This window comes from Diadema antillarum, unplaced genomic scaffold (assembly GCF_040938485.1).
Source record: "Diadema antillarum isolate AM-2024a unplaced genomic scaffold, OU_Dant_1.0 scf00000083, whole genome shotgun sequence".
Classification (NCBI taxonomy): Eukaryota; Metazoa; Echinodermata; class Echinoidea; order Diadematoida; family Diadematidae; genus Diadema; species Diadema antillarum.
This window is the reverse complement of record NW_027270972.1, coordinates 202,501-220,229: the sequence shown is the minus strand read 5'-3', so window position 1 is coordinate 220,229 and position 17,729 is coordinate 202,501. Positions and strand designations below refer to the sequence as shown.

General features: G+C 38.9%; 1 protein-coding gene across 1 annotated transcript in view; it reads right to left on the bottom strand.

The window, feature by feature from the left end:
* Positions 1–6,950: 6,950 nt before the first annotated feature.
* The window catches only part of LOC139717804 (dynein axonemal assembly factor 9-like), a 64,786-nt gene continuing 54,007 nt past the window's right edge, over positions 6,951–17,729 (bottom strand). Inside the window, exons 28-36 of the mRNA XM_071629303.1 lie at positions 16,910–17,035; positions 15,857–15,938; positions 15,285–15,373; positions 14,682–14,768; positions 14,070–14,251; positions 11,222–11,472; positions 9,494–9,559; positions 8,381–8,474; positions 6,951–7,054 (exon numbers count right to left, since the gene is read on the bottom strand). Of these exons, the coding sequence (XP_071485404.1) occupies positions 6,951–7,054; positions 8,381–8,474; positions 9,494–9,559; positions 11,222–11,472; positions 14,070–14,251; positions 14,682–14,768; positions 15,285–15,373; positions 15,857–15,938; positions 16,910–17,035 (1,081 nt within the window). The remainder of the gene's footprint in view (positions 7,055–8,380; positions 8,475–9,493; positions 9,560–11,221; positions 11,473–14,069; positions 14,252–14,681; positions 14,769–15,284; positions 15,374–15,856; positions 15,939–16,909; positions 17,036–17,729) is intronic.

Below are 17,729 nucleotides of genomic sequence, written 5' to 3'. Positions count from 1 at the left end.
TATGAATAGAAATACAAATGATTAAATAAACCTTAACCTGGAATGTATTCACTTCTTTGGCAAGAATTGTTTTAAAAGCAAGAAGGAAAACCGGTAGTCTTTATACACTGCAAAACAAATCTAACTTCTTTAGTTTTCCTTTATTTCTCTAAAAGCCAGGTTTTCTCTCTCTTTCCTGCTCGCTTCTGTATTTTATTCCTCTGATATACAATGTAAAACAAAACGCTTCGGTAAAATCCTTTACAATATACTTTTTCGACATTCGAGATGATCCCTGCCGTCAGGCAAAAACGAAAGTATTTCAAGAATGCGAGACACATGCAAGAGCAGTCGCTCTGAAAACCAACTTTGGGGACGATCCCTGAATAATTTCCTTTTAGTTTCTTTATCAAAAAGTGAGGGATTGGCCAAAAGTGAGGAACTGAAGAGCTGGGAAAGTGAGAGAAGTACTGACCACAACTATAAACACACCATCCAGAGAGCTAGTGGTTAGCGCTCTGGCCGATAAGATGCGGAGGTTGCTGTGAGTCGTACAGAGTGCGTGTTCATACTGAACCTTCGTTTGTACCTTCAGTCTATGTACACTGTGCCACTTGCCATTGTTTCTATCTTATACAATGCTACTATACTACTCTTTTAACTTTGTACAAATATCCATGTCTATTGCATTCACAATTTGTGCACTTATTAAGGCATTAGGGATGTTTCCCATTCAGAAATGACATAAATATCAGCTAACCTGTATTCAGTCCCAAGATAGCCTATAAAGGTCAATGGACTCTGGTGTGGCGCACCACTGAAGAAAGTGTTTACCACTGACTGCTCTACTCGTCCTTCTACACTGGATAACACAGCCTATGGCTTGTTCACACTCACACTCGCAGTATTTTATCCGAAACGAAATCAGCTTAAATAGCAATTATGCATTTTCCATAATGAAAATGGTTAAATCACTACACAAAAATGATAATGACACAAGAACTCATATCCATATAATCACTAGCACATCATAATCAAGCAGTCATATCCGGTATTAACAATAATGAATAACTATTCAATAACTTCACTGAGAACACCATTTGTAATCTGAATTCCTCTCTTTCTGAAGGAGGAACCCTGCAATTCAACTACAACACACTAAATATCATGTAATTTACCCAAATTTACCAGTCAAAAAGAATGGTTTACAGAATAATTTAACACGAATAAAAGTTAAATTTCTTACCTGAAGGAAAAGAAAATGACGTCCAGTCACAATGGATGCGGGAATGAATGTGTGTGGCTCAAAACCACATCCATCGAGATGGAGTCAGTTTTCAAGAATTTGAAGAAACTGGGTGAGCTCCATTCTGATTTCAGGGGTGGGTGGAATAAACTTATGAGGGCAAATTTCCCTATTTATACCATTCTAGAGACTTCCAAAAAATTAGGGGGGTCTATTTTCCCTGGGGCCTTTACACCAGCAATCCTCTGCAGCTCTGACAGCCAGTATCTCATCTGTCAATACCTGTATGATAATGCAATACATATACATGCACATACAATGTACAAGGGGTTTCACTTTGCATTTGGTATCCTCAAATGATTACTGCTTTGTAGAATTGATTCAGGACAGGCAGCAAAAACTAGAACTATCACTCATTGTGATTAATATACCCCCACCCACAACTGAGGGAATTAGCTCAACCAGGACTAATTTCTTTTTTACTTTTTAATGGCACAAAATGTTACCATGGCAATGCACTGTTCAAAAGTGAATAAATGTATTGCTCACTGTTACTAATATGTCCCACATATCAAGTCAAGTGCTCAAAAACTGAGTGAGCAAGATAAATAAACTGACAATTTGTATGGTTTTCATTAAAAATTGTGTGTTATCATGGCAACACAATGTTGGGCATTAAGAAAAAAAAGAAGTTTGCACAATAGCCATTACATGTGCCAAATTTCAAGCCAAATGATAAAAGGCTGAGGGGCTTCGTTGAATTCACAATATTAGTGTATCATTTTCATTCAAAATATACTGTTACCATGGCAACACATTTTCAACACTGACAAAAGATTTTTTGCACATCTACGTAATGTAGAGGTAACATATATGCCAAATTTGAAGCCAAAATGATCTAACACAGAGTTAGGAGAATCAAAATGTTTGTATGATTTTCATTCAAAATGCACTGTTACCATGGCAACACAATGTTCAACGATGATGAAATATGAAGTCTGCATATCTCTGTACTGTAGTGGTTGCATGTGCCAAATTTCAAGCCAAATGCTCAAAGACTGAGGGAGTAACCTGAATTCACAATATTTTTGAATGATTTTCATTCAAAATATGCTGTTACCATGGAAACGCATTGATCAACATTAACAAATGGTTAAGTTTGCACATCCACGTACTATAGTGGTCACATGTGCCAAATTTCAAGCTAAATGCTCAAAGACTGAGGTAGTTACCTGAATCCACAATATTTTTGTATGCATTTTAGTGAAAAGATGCTGTTACCATGGCAACGCATTGTTCACCACTGACGAAAGATCAAGTTTACACATCTATATGCTACATTGGTCACATGTGCCAAATTTCAAGCCAAATGATTAAAGACTCAGGGAGTTAACTAAATCCACAATATTTTTGTATGATTTTCATTCAAAATATGCCGTTACCATGGCAACACACTGATCACCACTGACGAAAGATTAAGTTTACACATCTACGTACCACAGTGGTTATATGTGCCAAATTTCACGCTAAATGCTCACAGACTAAGGGAGTTAGCCGAATCCACAATATTTCTGTATGCTTTTCGGTAACAAAGAACTGTTACCATGGCAACGCATTGTTCATCATTGACGAAAGATTAAGTTTACACATCCATATACTATAGTGGTCACATGTGCCAAATTTCAAGCCAAATGCTCAAAGACTGAGGGAGTTATCTGAATCCACAATATTTTCGTTCGATTTTCATTCAAACTATGCTGTTACCGTGGCAACGCATTAATCAACAATGATGAAAGAGTAAGTACGCACATCTACGTACCATAGTGGTCACATGTGCCAATTTTCGAGCCATATGCTTAAAAACTGAAGGAGTGAGATTAATCCACGCATTTTTGTATGATTGGTTTAAAAAAAACTGCTGTTGCCATGGTAACAGATTTTTCAACGCACATACCAAAGATGTTTTAGCACAACTATACATTACATTGATCACATATCCCAAATTCAAACTGAATTGTTACAAAACTGAGAGAGTAGTTCGATCCACAACATTTTGTACGATTTTTATGAAAATCTGCCGTTGCCATGGCAACGCAGTATGAAATACTAATGAAAAAGGTGTCTTGCACATCGGCCTGTGGTAGCAGTCACACATGCCAAATTTGAAGTTAATTGCTCAAAAAATGAGAAAGTTGTTTGATCCACAAGATTTTAGGAAAATTTGCCGTTGCCATGGCAACGCATTATGCGATATTAACGAAAATGGTGTCTTGCACATCTACCTTTGATAGCAGTCACACATGCCAAATTTGGGGTCAATTGCTCAAAAAATGAGAGAGGAGTTCGATCCACAAGATTTTGCAACGGACCGACCGCCCGACCGCCCGACCGCCCGACCGCCCGACCGCCCGACCGCCCGACCGCCCGACCGCCCGACCACCCGCCCACCCGAGCGACTGAGCGGCCACCCGACCTCAGAGTGATTCCTATATACCCCCTCTACACGCTATGTGTGGGTGGGGGTATAATAAGAAACAGGGCAGAAGGAAAAAAAAGAGAGAAAGAAATGCACAATAAATGAACCACAACATTTTTTGGGCAGTAATGTGTGTTGGATCAGTATGTGTGTGTGTGTGTGTTGTTTCCATTCAGGACTGAGTCAAACAATGCATAGTAAACCACTCTGACACAGGCTTAACTTTGAAGCACAATTTATTGGCAAACCACATCAAACATCATCAAAGAATGAACAGTAAGTTAGTTTCTTGTGTTTTCCTTTTCCAAGAAATACAGCATACCAGACCTTAGGACTGATAATCGATGTGAACAAGAGAACAAGAAATGGTGTTATGTAGTAGAAATACAAAGTGCACATGTATTGACAACAGTAGGCCTATGGTATGATTTGGAAGAAAAGGAGAAAGATGAATATTGGAAAATGCCATTTGGACGGAACAACAGTGATTACAAAATTCACAATCTCATTTTCCAGTCGGTGCCTCGACTGGTTATCTACATGACACCAAGGTGTAAAGATAATACAGAATATGTATGTACATGTATATACATGAACAGGGTACAATTGTTTCAAAGAAAATCTATACAACCATTAGCTTTGAATCAGGAAATCTACACACTTGCACCAGAATCAGTAGGTATAACTAAACGAACATGGCTCAGCCTCTACACAAATACCATCAGCTGGTTTTATTCTGCAAGGCTCCTTATGCAGAAACAAAATGAAAGAAATATGCTTCTTTTTTTTTTTTTAAATCAAGATATTCATCGACTTACAAATGGTAGTAGCGGCCACATTAGAATGAAGAAATACATATTAAGTGTCAACAGTGGATCAAACACAATGGAACCACAGTTACTGCACGTAACATGCCCCATATTGAAAACGATTTAGACTTTAAATTTCAGCATACAAAGAGAACACGTAGTATCAGAGAGAATATCAAATTTAACACAATTCGCACACATTGGTCCTATTTCTACCAACTACAGTGTATGTCCGTGTGTGTAGGTCAGCTCCTAGACAGACATTCCCTGCCCAGAAGAAAGGAAGGCACATGGACAGGTGAAGGAAATGAAACAATGCGGCCTGGCATTAGAAAATGATGCCAGCTATGAGCATTCCCCCCCCCCATCTCGCAAATTCTTTTGCATTTGACACTCTATATTACATCATCACCGACAGAAAATGCCAATTGTACAACTGAGAATGGCCATTCTTTCTCAACAACAAAACAACACATATGCTTTGTTCAGAAAGATCACCTCTCCTGAACGGCAGTGAATTAGAATGTCAAACGTCAAATAGGCCATAAGCATAAGACTGGACATCCTTTGCCTTAAAAAGTCTACATTAACCCATTTGGCAATTTTTATATTGCCAATTTTTGTTCAAGCTTGTAGTACCTCCTTACAGAAAACCCACTGTCCTGCATTATCATTTTCCAGTGTGCAAATCTACATAGAATCAGCCTTCCATATCTGGAGCTTCCATATGAGAAGTACTCTGATCTTGTTTACACTCCAGAAATTCACCACTTCCTCTAAATCAATATTGTACTGAGTGCCAGAGTCGAGTCTTGTACAAGGCGGTACATTTTTACCTTAATCTACGTATATTACTCAAGCAAAACTGACTTTCTTTAGATTTTTTTTCCCCCTCCAAACATGACTATGTCTCTTGCATCAAAAGAAGGTAGTGAAACTGGAATTATTGCAACATCCAATACAAAATGTAAACAAGAATATTCATCAAAGTCTAAATAGAAACTGAACAGTACACACAAATGCATTCTTTAGTGGAATGACTCATACCATGCAGTTTTGAAATACCATCAACAGGACTGCACATACAATTCTGTTCGCAAGAAATACTTCTTTGTTGTAGCTTGTATTCCAGTTGCCGTAATAGTCATTTATTCTGAGCTAGTAACCATGAATTCGTCCACAAAAACTCCCATGTCTTGTTGATAACAAGATGAGGTAATGTTGTATAAGAGCCAACCCGAAGACCCTCATCACATCCCCAGTAGGTGATTTACATGCCATCATTCAATCCGAGCATATGAAGAGCTGCTGACCCTACTTCTTGGCCTCACACATGCCACATTATAACCCGTCGAGGTATCCTTCACTCTTGTTGTCCTAATTGCTTTTTGTAGGTCAGAAATGCAAAAGTAAACCTGATATTTCTCTAAGTAAATTTTTACTTATCCCAGCCCTCTCTATCTCTCACTCTCTCAAGAAAAAAAGAAAGAAAGAAAGAAAAAAAAACACATAAAAAACCCACATCTTTTTTACCCCGTTTGCTCACTCAAACTGTAACTTTTGCGGCTGTTTTGATCGAGAATCATTTACAACCATCCCCCCCAGAAAAACTGCCGTCAAACTGATGGCTTGAAAGAATTTTACATGTAAGGAATTATTTTGCTTTTTGCCACCTTCTGCACACGGTGCACACCACCCTTCTTATTTCTTGCTTCATCGAAGATCCACACCAGTCTTGCTCATTTCTCGCCTAGTCAAAGATCCACACCAGTCTTGCTCATTTCTCACCTAGTCAAAGATCCACACCAGTCTTGCTCATTTCTCACCTAGTCAAAGATCCACACCAGTCTTGCTCATTTCTCACCTAGTCAAAGATCCACACCAGTCTTGCTCATTTCTCACCTAGTCAAAGATCCACACCAGTCTTGCTCATTTCTCACCTAGTCAAAGATCCACACCAGTCTTGCTCATTTCTCACCTAGTCAAAGATCCACACCAGTCTTGCTCATTTCTCACCTAGTCAAAGATCCACACCAGTCTTGCTCATTTCTCACCTAGTCAAAGATCCACACCAGTCTTGCTCATTTCTCACCTAGTCAAAGATCCACACCAGTCTTGCTCATTTCTCACCTAGTCAAAGATCCACACCAGTCTTGCTCATTTCTCACCTAGTCAAAGATCCACACCAGTCTTGCTCATTTCTCACCTAGTCAAAGATCCACACCAGTCTTGCTCATTTCTCACCTAGTCAAAGATCCACATCGGTCTTGCTCATTTCTTGCCTGGTCAAAAGCTCCACACCAATCCTCTCATTTCTCACCAGGTCAAAGCTCCCCACCAGTCTTAATTCTCATTTCTTGCCTGGTCAAAGCTTCGCACCAGTCTTAATTCTTATTTCTTGCATAGTCAAAGAGCGACACTGTGTCTTCTCATTTCTCTTCTAGTCAAAGAGGTCCCTATAGTCCTCAGCTGCTATTTTGTCGTTATACTCCTTGATCTTCACATTACTCTCCTCAATGAAGTCACTGATGTATCTCTCCATTTCTGCAGTGAGAAAACAAACAAACATAGTGATGACCTCATCAGATGTAACAAAATTAATGAATATCTATAACAATCCAGACTTGAAAATGATGAAATACACCAATTCTTAAAGGGGCTGTACAGTACTGGTTGAGGTGGGGATTCATGTTTTTTACATTCCTAAGTGAGATAATGAGAAACATCTTATGAAATATGAAAGAGCATGTAATTTTAAGAAGGATTCAACATTTATTTGATGAAAATTGGATTTCATATGGCTGAGATATCCAAAAAAGTGATAATAATAAAAGACTACATGCCACAACTTTATTAGGATCTCTTTGTTTCACCTTGTTTTTGGATATCTCGGCAATTTCAAAACCGATTTTCATCGAATAAACTTTTGATACCCCTTAGCATTGCATGCTCTTTGACATCTCATAGAGTGATTTCTGAATACACATGTATCTCGCAAAATGTTAAAAGCTAAATCCTCACCTCGACCAGAACTGTACACACCCTTTAAAGCATGAATTACAACGATCCTTTAAAACACTAGACAGGTGACATCTGCTTTGAGCATGATGCTGTAGGTTTTCACAATTGCTATGTAAGATTGAAACTCAAGCATCAATTCTTCGTCAACAGGAGAATTACTTGAACCAGTGATACAGAGCAAAAAACATATTGTCACAAGCACTTGAAAATGGTGCTCATGACATGTTTTCGTACATGGCTGTGGAAATCAGCCAACTGCAAGTTTTGTTCCTTGAGGAGTGACATTTGATTCTGTGAAAAATGTACACTAATTCTTCTTCATTTCTATGATCCCATGCTCTGAACAAGATACAATTGGCAACTGAACCTGTATTTCAGTGAAACCACCATTACACGAAGAGGTTGGATGTAACAAAACCTTCCTATAACAGGGTGATTTTGCACGTCCCAACTCTCTATACATGTATTTCTTTATTTTTGTAACTTGATATACCAAGGTGTAATTGTCGTAATTTTTAGGTCCTTGTTATGACGATGTTGCCCTGTATCTGCATCAAATTACAGTAAAATATTTAAAAAATGTGGTAATTACATTATGTAAAGTCGATACTGCTTCAGTAAAAGCCTATTCTTCAATGCAATCCTGAAAGATTTGACTGCAGAGTTGACTGTTGACTTTGTGATGACAACTCTTTCCTGCAATGCATCATTTTAACATTGGCTTTTTTGGCCATTGTCATGAATCTGCCGAATTGGCAAGGGAGGGGGAGGGGGAGGGGGAAGGGGGAGGAGAATGACAATGGATATTGCTGTCAGGTGAAACTGAGAGCCAACATGGATGAAACTCACCAGGGTGAGTGTTGGTTTTTTCACCACTCATGCTGACATACTGACTGCCATTGTAGAACCAGCCGGCCGGCAGGGGATCAAGGTGATGCGTCTCCTGGCAACGTGAAAACAATTAGATGATAATTATGTTCTGTTTTTCTTGTTCTTTTTCATCTTTTTATGACATTACTTTCCTGTATCTGAATAGCATCAGCAAATTCACTTTCAAACAGTTTAAGCCACCGCTATCCCACTTACTGTATGCATAGTATGTTAGAGATGCTTTTCTTTTTCACAAATTTTGTGTGTCAATTAACTGATACTCACAAAATTAACATTTTGGGAAAAATATTACCTCCTGTAACACAAACGTGCTGTATATCGTCTCCAAAGTGGAAAATCACTAACTTTCCTCCTGGAAGGTGAAAATACTCCTTTCTAGTTTCATCACAATGGTTTCGATCATGAATTCAACCACCCATGAAACTGCCTTACAAGTCCTAATTCATTAGGTATCACACTTGCAAAATATATGACATACACAGTAAATTTGACGGCCTCGGAGTAAAACCTTTGCTGCAATTAGGCAACCTTTCTGACTAAAAGATATCAGAAATGTACACTGTTCGCAGAACGATTTTGGGTTTGGCTGGACTCAGCATGCCGGTGGACTATAGCATGAAGTATCATTTGGCAATGCATTGTGAAATCTTGTTACGTTGTCAACTTAAATACAACCGTATGCCTCCAAGAATGGACTTTTCCCAAATGGTATTAAAACATTTCTTGGTTTTTCAGCACTCGTGGCCATATCGTGTCGTACGTTTATTGAATTCACTTATTTCAGTAAGATGGATTTCACGACACAGAGTCTCTATTTAGCAAGAATGTGTGATGGAAAGTGTGCTCCCATTAAAACCAATGGGGTATCTGCTTTTCTCTCTCGGAAGCAAACTGCACGCCATGTCTCTACACTGCCAAGGATAAGTCTCCCTTTAATTCTCAACGGTGTGGCACAGATCAAACATTACATACAAAATGTAGATCACTATGATGCAGCTGCTAGTTGTTGCAATGAATACTACATGACACGAATGATGGCTATCTGCATAAAACATGACGGACTGAACTTACATGTACGTGCTGTTTCTCTGATCTGGTCAGGTTCATCTTGGTCTTCAAGGCCTTTGGTGCAGGCTTCTGTTATAGTCAAAAGAGGGAGAAATGGAGAGGGACAAAATATCAAACACTGACATGACAAAATACTGTAAACGTCAATATTTTCATGTGATTAATTTTGCGCGCTGAATGGTTCAATCACATATTTGCAGGTTCTTGAATTCGCGCTGCGCAATTATTAATCCATTCAAGATGTCCAGAGAAATTTGTGCAGATGTTTTCGTGGGTTTTAGAATTCGCGCAAGCCTGAAGGAGAGCTAAATGCATGAAAATTAATGTACCATGAAAATTTCTGTGTTTACAGTAGTACAAATGTAACTGGAAAGGCATATTCCCTGACTTGTCAATAAATTCTCTACATGCTTCCACAATGGGAAAAGTATAGCTCCTCATCGGTTACAAAATGTCCAACAATAGTTGATGCTTGAATACCCCGCCCTCTCCTCGATACTCATTTACGTGCCAGGCATATTTGAATCACCTATGGGAGAAATCCATTGCGATAGATTGAAATTGCAAGATTGACAGCTTTGTTTGGTGGTGATCAGAAAAATAGGCAACTCATTGAGTCTGCCCATTTCTGTATGACAATGATGTCATTACTCTGGACATCAAAACTGGTACATTTCTCTTTGGGCTGTGATATAAAGAACCATTGATCTAGATATGAATCATTCACAATGCAGTTTCATGTCTTTACCGATTAATCATGGCGCTAGATGCATTCTCTGGTCATTCTTTTCATCAGTGTAATGGAAACAAACTTGATGTTGAGTTGCAAGTGATTATAATGTGGAAATGCAGATGTTGATGTGTTTCTAGCAATGGATATATATATTATGTGCTCTGCAGATCAAAAAAACATGCTGATGCACAGTACAAACCCATTTTGAAGGCTAAAATTGCATTTTGGTTTAAAAAAATCATGTATGTAGTAACATGATAACTCAAATTTCAGAGAAAATATATTTTTCTTTATATAAACAGATTTTTTCATTTTGAAGGAAGGATAATAATGCTAAATATCCTACAACATACCAGTTGGCAGGTTTATTCAAAGTATTTTTGTCAAAATACACAACTTGAGTTGAGAATAATACCTCCAGTAATGATAAGTGGATGAATGCATATCGACTTTGTGCTGCACTACTGGTATATATGCTGCTTTCCTGTAGGTTCCCCCACACCTTATTTCGATTCATTGATATGAATATGACTTTTAAATACTCTAGGCTGATTTAAATGCATTCTGTATCTTAACTTTTAACTTAAGTTCAGTCTGTAAAGACAGAAGTATCAATTTTTTTTTCAACCTTTCGCTAATCTCTTGATGTATGTTACAAAATATACTTTTTGTGGAAAACTTAATGATAAATGAAAAGAAATATTATTATTATTATTCTATTTGGCATAAAACATACAATATAAAATCAATTATACAATTCAAAATAATTGATCATTACCATAACACAAAAATGCTTAAACACTGGATGTGTCTGACAGGGCTGCCAGGCATTGAGCAAAGTTAACTAAATAAGTGTAGTCCGAGGACTTACACAAATGTGAAGCAAGCAAAGTGCATATAGACTGGTATAATTTCGGGCATCATTTGACCATGAAATCCTCCGACGGCTACAACACAAAAGACACTACCAACAAAGTTCCCCCTCCCCTCCTCATCACCTGTTTCGCACATGCCCTCAGCCACTCCTTCAGCACTTTCTCCTCCAGCCCACACCCTGTGAATACAAAGCAATACTGGTGGGCGTCTGTGCCGTTGTTGTCGCCGGAGGCGGGGCCGTTGGTGGCTGCCCCGGGAGGGAGGGGTGCCCGTGGGGTCCCCGGTGGTCGGGCCACGGGCACCTCGGGGGCGGGGGTCTCTGTCAGGTGACCGCTGAGGGTGGTGAAGGTCAGATCCATGAGCTGCTCAGAATCTGAGAGAGAACCAAGCATGGTAAGAAAGACGGTTATATATTTTATAAAATGGGTTCAAGAATGTAGCCAATTGGAAGCGCTGAAATGAGTCACGTGTGCGTGCATTATTTTCTTCAGGTAAGCACTAAGAAGAGTCTCTCTTCCACCTCCCTGGCCTGACGTACGTCACAATGTTTTACACTAGCAGTGCGCACTCAATCAGTTGTTACAAGTGCGTCACGCGCTACTATACGCGCTGTCAATCCTGTAAACAACTTCTAGTTCGGGCTGCGGGCTGCCACAACAGCCGGCGGCCTTTCTTGTGCATAACAGTACGTGGCGTACGTATACTCTTATACGTACGTACAGTACTAGGTGAGTGTGCGGGATTTCCGAGTGCGACGTGCGTAAATGTTTGGGACGAACATCTTCGGACATCTTGACTTTTGAGCGAGTGCTACATGTAGCTGACTGGTATTGACCCACAAAGGTACGTGAATAATGCTGTTAGTTTTCGACCCATTTTATAAAACTAACGATGCACAGGATTATTTCGTGGCGTTAGTGAAGGTGCGGCTCACTCTCGAGTATTGACAACGGTTGCAAACATGCACTCGGCTGCGCCTCGTGCATGTCGCACCATTGTCAATACTCTCGAGCGCGCCGCACCTTCACTAACACACTCTATCCTGTGCATCATTAGTATAATATTGAATGGCAATGAATGGGATACCAGGGAATATTGGCCCTAAGGAGTGCAATATTTACATTTTATAAAATGGGTTCAAGAATGTAGCCAATTGGAAGCGCTGAAATGAGTCACGTGTGCTTGTATTAATTTCTCACTAACATACACGGCCGACGTCACGTTTGCACTAGCAGTGCGCACTCAATCAGTTGTTACAAGTGCGTCGCACGCTACTATACGCGCTGTCAATCCTGTAAACAACTTCTAGTTCGGGCTGCCGGCCGGCCTTTCTTGTGTGCATAACATGTGTGGCGTACGTATACTCTTATACGTACAGTACTTATATGTGCGGGATTTCCGAGTGCGACGTTCGTAAATGTTTGGGACGAACATCTTCGGACATCTTGACCCACAAACTGGAAAAGGTATGTGAAAAATGCTGTTAGTTTTCGACCCATTTTATAAAACAAATGATGCACAGGATTATTTCGTGGCATTAGTTGAGATAATCCACTAACGCACTCTATCCTGTGCATCATTTGTATAATATTGGATGGCAATGAATGGGATACCAGGGAATATTGCTAGGGTTAGGGCCAAAATTGCATGAGTCAAAGATGAATGCAATATTGGCCTGAACAAGTGCAATATTCGCTGGTATTTCATGAATTAAAGCCATTCAATATCATTATCATTATCTGTAATCAGTGTCTAGCAAAGGCATAAAGTGTAAAAAGTTCCGTACTTCTACTAGACTTTGATGAAGTTGACTGTGCTGAAAAAGGAGTGACTCGATCGCACTTGCCTATGTTGCAAGACGTTTGTGTGCTTGTGAATTGTAACAAGGGTTCATGCACCTAGTACAATAGCAAACGTTCAAGCACTCGGCAAGCGCTCACGCAAGAGACAAGACAGAATATGGTGTATTATTGCATGGCCACTAACAATGGTAGCCCATGGAGAATTAATACATTTGGTCTATGCATTTCGTTGAATACGCTCTTGTACTGCACAGTAGAAATCGGGCAGATAAGAATACGCATGTTTTAATCATGTGCCGCTAAAACGTCCTATGAAGATGGTAATGTAAATTACTAAACTCTCTTCTATCATCCATTTGCAGAACACCAGAAGAGGTCTGTACTTTAACCACAAGAATATTTTTGAGGTACAGATTTGACCTTGTAGAGGTTATATTACACTTAATTGTGACACTACACTTGGCTGGACACTCCTTACTTTTTTGGAGGCTGCGGTTACAAAACACAAAGTGTTTGACAACTTTCTCTTTTGTTTCCAGCAGAAGAGGTCCCTACAAGCAATACTGAGAGAGAAGTGTATATTGTGCACTTCTTATGGTGTAGGTTAATGCCAAAAATGCCTCTTCATTCATTCAGAGAATCATGTGTCTGTCTGTGCAAGTACTTTCAGAACTGTTAATATTATCAAAACTAGGCATCAAAACAGGTTCAAAGTAGTGTTACATCAAACGCTAAAATCAAGTTCTATCAATGAGGAAAACCTCAACATAGTCAACCCTTGAAATGAAAATCCTATCATAATTGTATCAAATACTAGTTGTCGTCATACAAACCTTCTTCTGATGCATAGAGACAGAGAAAGACAAACACGCATACAATCTTACATTCTACATTGTGATTGTGACTATGCATTGCACAAGTATTTTGCAAGTAAATCATACTGTTCTTTTGTAGTGTGATATTAAGTTGTAACATACTGGATTCTCTTTACTACCCAGTTTTGCTTTGTCTTGTTCTAATCTAAATCAGATGGGAGAAATACATGGACTAAACCTAACCCCCCCCCCCCCCAAAAAAAAAACAAACAACAAACAAACAAACAAACAAACAAACAAACAAACACCCAAACAAAACTGATAAAGAGGAAAGATGACAAATTCCAATCCACCTGTGAATCTGGTCCTGGCCTCAATGTGGTAGATATTGCCCTGGAAAGGGCTGGGCACCAGGGATGATTTGAGGGTGCGGATCTTGGACAGGAGTCTGCTCTTGTCCAGTGGCTGGCTGAATCTCAGGCCAACCTCCGCCATGGAAGGGGAAGGGGGATGCCTCGCAAAGTCTGGCAAATTCCTGTTACGAGGAGGTCATGTTGAGAAGAGTATGAGACTAGGAATCCAAATTTGCTACACATCACATAATATTGCCTCTTTATTTTGCTATGTGTTAGTATTTGGAGTGTACATCTTATCACTTGCTGTGCCTTATTTCGTCTTACAATCGGGAGTTTCATTTTGTATTCATATTTCAGGAAAAATCAAAGAGCAAGACTTTAATTGACAACCAAGAAGCTTGTCAGACTTTGTCCTTGCTAATAAGATTTGATGGATGCAACTTGGATCACATACACATTTTAACAAAATAAGTAAAAGAAGCTATGAAGCAAGTGAAGGAACTGCACATTAGTTGGATCACCTGGAAAAAAAGCGTACATGAATGAGAATCCATCAGAAAACTGATCTTTTTTTTAATGTCATGTCGTGTCAAGTCAACATGTACGTACCATCTTGGATCCATGAGATGCCTCGCTTTCACTTTGCTTGGCTCTGCGAAGGCCGTCTCTGACAGGATCAGCTCAGCATCTGTGCTCCTTTGGGCATCAAAACAGAGCAAGATGCTTCACAGACTCTAACAGAAAAATATTCTCAGCAGAGATACTCAGTACATCTTCAACTTGAGCAACTTTTGAGAAGAGTATCTTTCATTTATATTTACAATCAAAATGGAAGAAAAGAAATACAAGTGCTTTGTAATACTTTCAATGTCTTGAATTATAAAACAGCTGTTGACACATCTATCACAAAACCATAAGTGTATCTTGTGTGTTTCAATATGTTTGTGGTGTATGCCACGGAAGACTGATTCTAGAATGGTTTTAAGTAAAGCACCACCATTCCAGGTGGGAAAAGAAAGTCTTGTTGCCCTTCGCTTTAATTGAAATAAATGCACTCCAGGAGTATACAGTCAAATGCCATGTTTGTTATGACAGTACAGTGAAGTGTTGAATGTAACAAAATGATCAGGGGCCAGCATTAAGTAAGTTTTGTGATTACACCAGATCTTCTCTGAGGAAAATCTGCTCCAAATAAATTCCTATAATTTTTACCTTGAGATCTCTCCAAAGTTGGCCAGGATAAATGCCATGTCTGAGTTCACTTTGCGCAGCAGGTCCTGGATGAAAATAATCTCAAGATGCTGAAAAAGGAAGAAACGAAACATTTTCGTACAACCTCAAAATAAATGTATGCAAGCATGAATTTTACAGTATAGTCATAAATGGTTAAAAATGTAGCATAAATTCCAGGAAATTGCTAGAACAAAAAGACAACACAAAACTCATGACTTCATATGAAGTTATACACCCTGTAACTTGTATGTAAGAAAGGTTCACAAAACCTGCATTTTGCATTCATTTTTTTTGAAGCAAACTCATTAAGTTGAAAAGGGAAGAGGAAAAATATTACGAAAACATGTTAAATATGTGCAGCGTGGCATGCACACAGTCCACATACTTGCATTTTGTGTGCAAACACATAATAAATTTTTGCAGAAAATTCTTTCATCATATTTCTTTCTTCTTTGCTGGCTCCCAAAGTCTGGGTGTGCCTTTAATATACACAAGTGCGCTGTACACATGGAACTTTACAGTCTGTGTGTTTGTGTGAGTTTTATACTTACTGGTCCCTCTGTACAGCTGGTCAGTAGAATGTTGTTGACCCATCCCTGAGCACACTGGTCAAGAAGGAGGGGGAAGGTCATCCTAGTGAAGAAAAACAATTTACAAAATGATTACATGAAATGGTGATGCCACGTTAAACATAAAAAATCATGTGTTCAATTCCTAATTAAATGTCCATGAAAATATGCACGTAATGACTTGAGAGTCCTCCAAAACAGGACGCTCCCATTACAATGAACATGGTTATAATGATATTTTGTTACAACAAAGTAAAAATTTAGGTCCTCAAATTATCATCATTAAAGTCTATGGTGCAAAAATTTCCTTCAGTTATAGTGAAATTTTGATATTGACAGAGAAAATTGCCGGTCAGAAGGACTTTGTTAGAATGGGAGTTGCCTATAATGCATATAGATGTGAATATATACATCAGCACTAGTGATACACAGTCAAAATACAAGAACCTTCAATAATACACTCCAACATACATCTCAAGGAACTTTTTTTTCATAATCATCAGTTATTTCTCAGCACACCTTTACTACTTTGTAATATTTGCAGAGACTTCAACCCCAAGCACCTTCTGATCTGGAGATTCTCCCACCTGAAACCCCTAGCAAACTGGCGATTCCAACTTGATGTGTGCGAGGCGCACATCACGAGCGCGATGCACAAAGTCCCTTAATGCGGCCAGGGTCCAGGGTCCTGGAAGCTCTAGGGTTCTAGATGCTCTCTTGTGCCATTTCGGGCTTATTTTTCAACATACGATGGTACTAAAAACCATATATTTTGGGCTTGATAAAACTTCATTTAATATTTTTTAAAAAAGGTGTTTGGATGGGAGAAAGATCGTTTCAAGCAGGAGAAAATACATCCTAGGGCGCAGACATATCCTCAGAGACAGGGTGGGAGAAATTTAATCTCAAGCGGGAGAATGGGAGAACGGGAGATTTTGCGAAAAGTGGCTTTCGGCGGGAGATCTCCCGTCGAAAGCGGGAGAGTGAGTGGAGTCTCTGTATTTGTGCTGCCTGCAAGTCACACGACCTACTGACCTATGCTCCATGAAAGCGTTGAGAGGGTCCACACAAGCGGTGACTGCCCCTATCTTGAGGACGTCTCTGACATCTGGGGCGGGATGGTTCGTGATTGCCGCCACTACAGACACTGTGTCGGTGAACCTGCACAGTACACAGGAGTACAAATACAGTTCACAGCATCACACTAACTATTCACCTAGAATTGTTTATTCTCTCTAGAGCTCTCTCTTTTATGTCTTTTTAGGGCATATTTTACTGGAATTTTCCTGTTATACCATGAAAGCATTAAAGATAATGCCTCTGGCACCACTTCATGGCAGAGGCATAAAAAGAAAAAAGAAATGGAAGGTCAATATCAAGTAGGGTAATGTGTATCACTTCATGGGAAGTAGCACTGTCTTAAATTCAACATAACCTAAAAATATGATAGGATCTGAAGCATTATGATCAATATGAGCGATATAAAATGGAAGGTCAATATCACCATTAAAGTATTGTATATCCTTTTATGAGTTCAGGTCGCATGGTCTCTAAGTTCTCATAAACTAGAAATATGGAATTCAATCATTACAATGTAGGTTTGAAGGAAAATATATTTGTACTTTAATAGCACATGTGAAACTTCACATTTTTGTTGAAAAATCATGATGAAATTGACAACAGGCAATAAACACAATTTTTTTTAAGTGACAAAACAATAATACTTTGAAAAGATTGTTGGATCTTAAAATAAAAAAAACAACATTTGAGGATGATAGAGATGATATGTTATGTCCATGTATTTGTGTTTTTTATACTTTTTAGCATGTGGAATAAATAAAATTGAATTGAATAA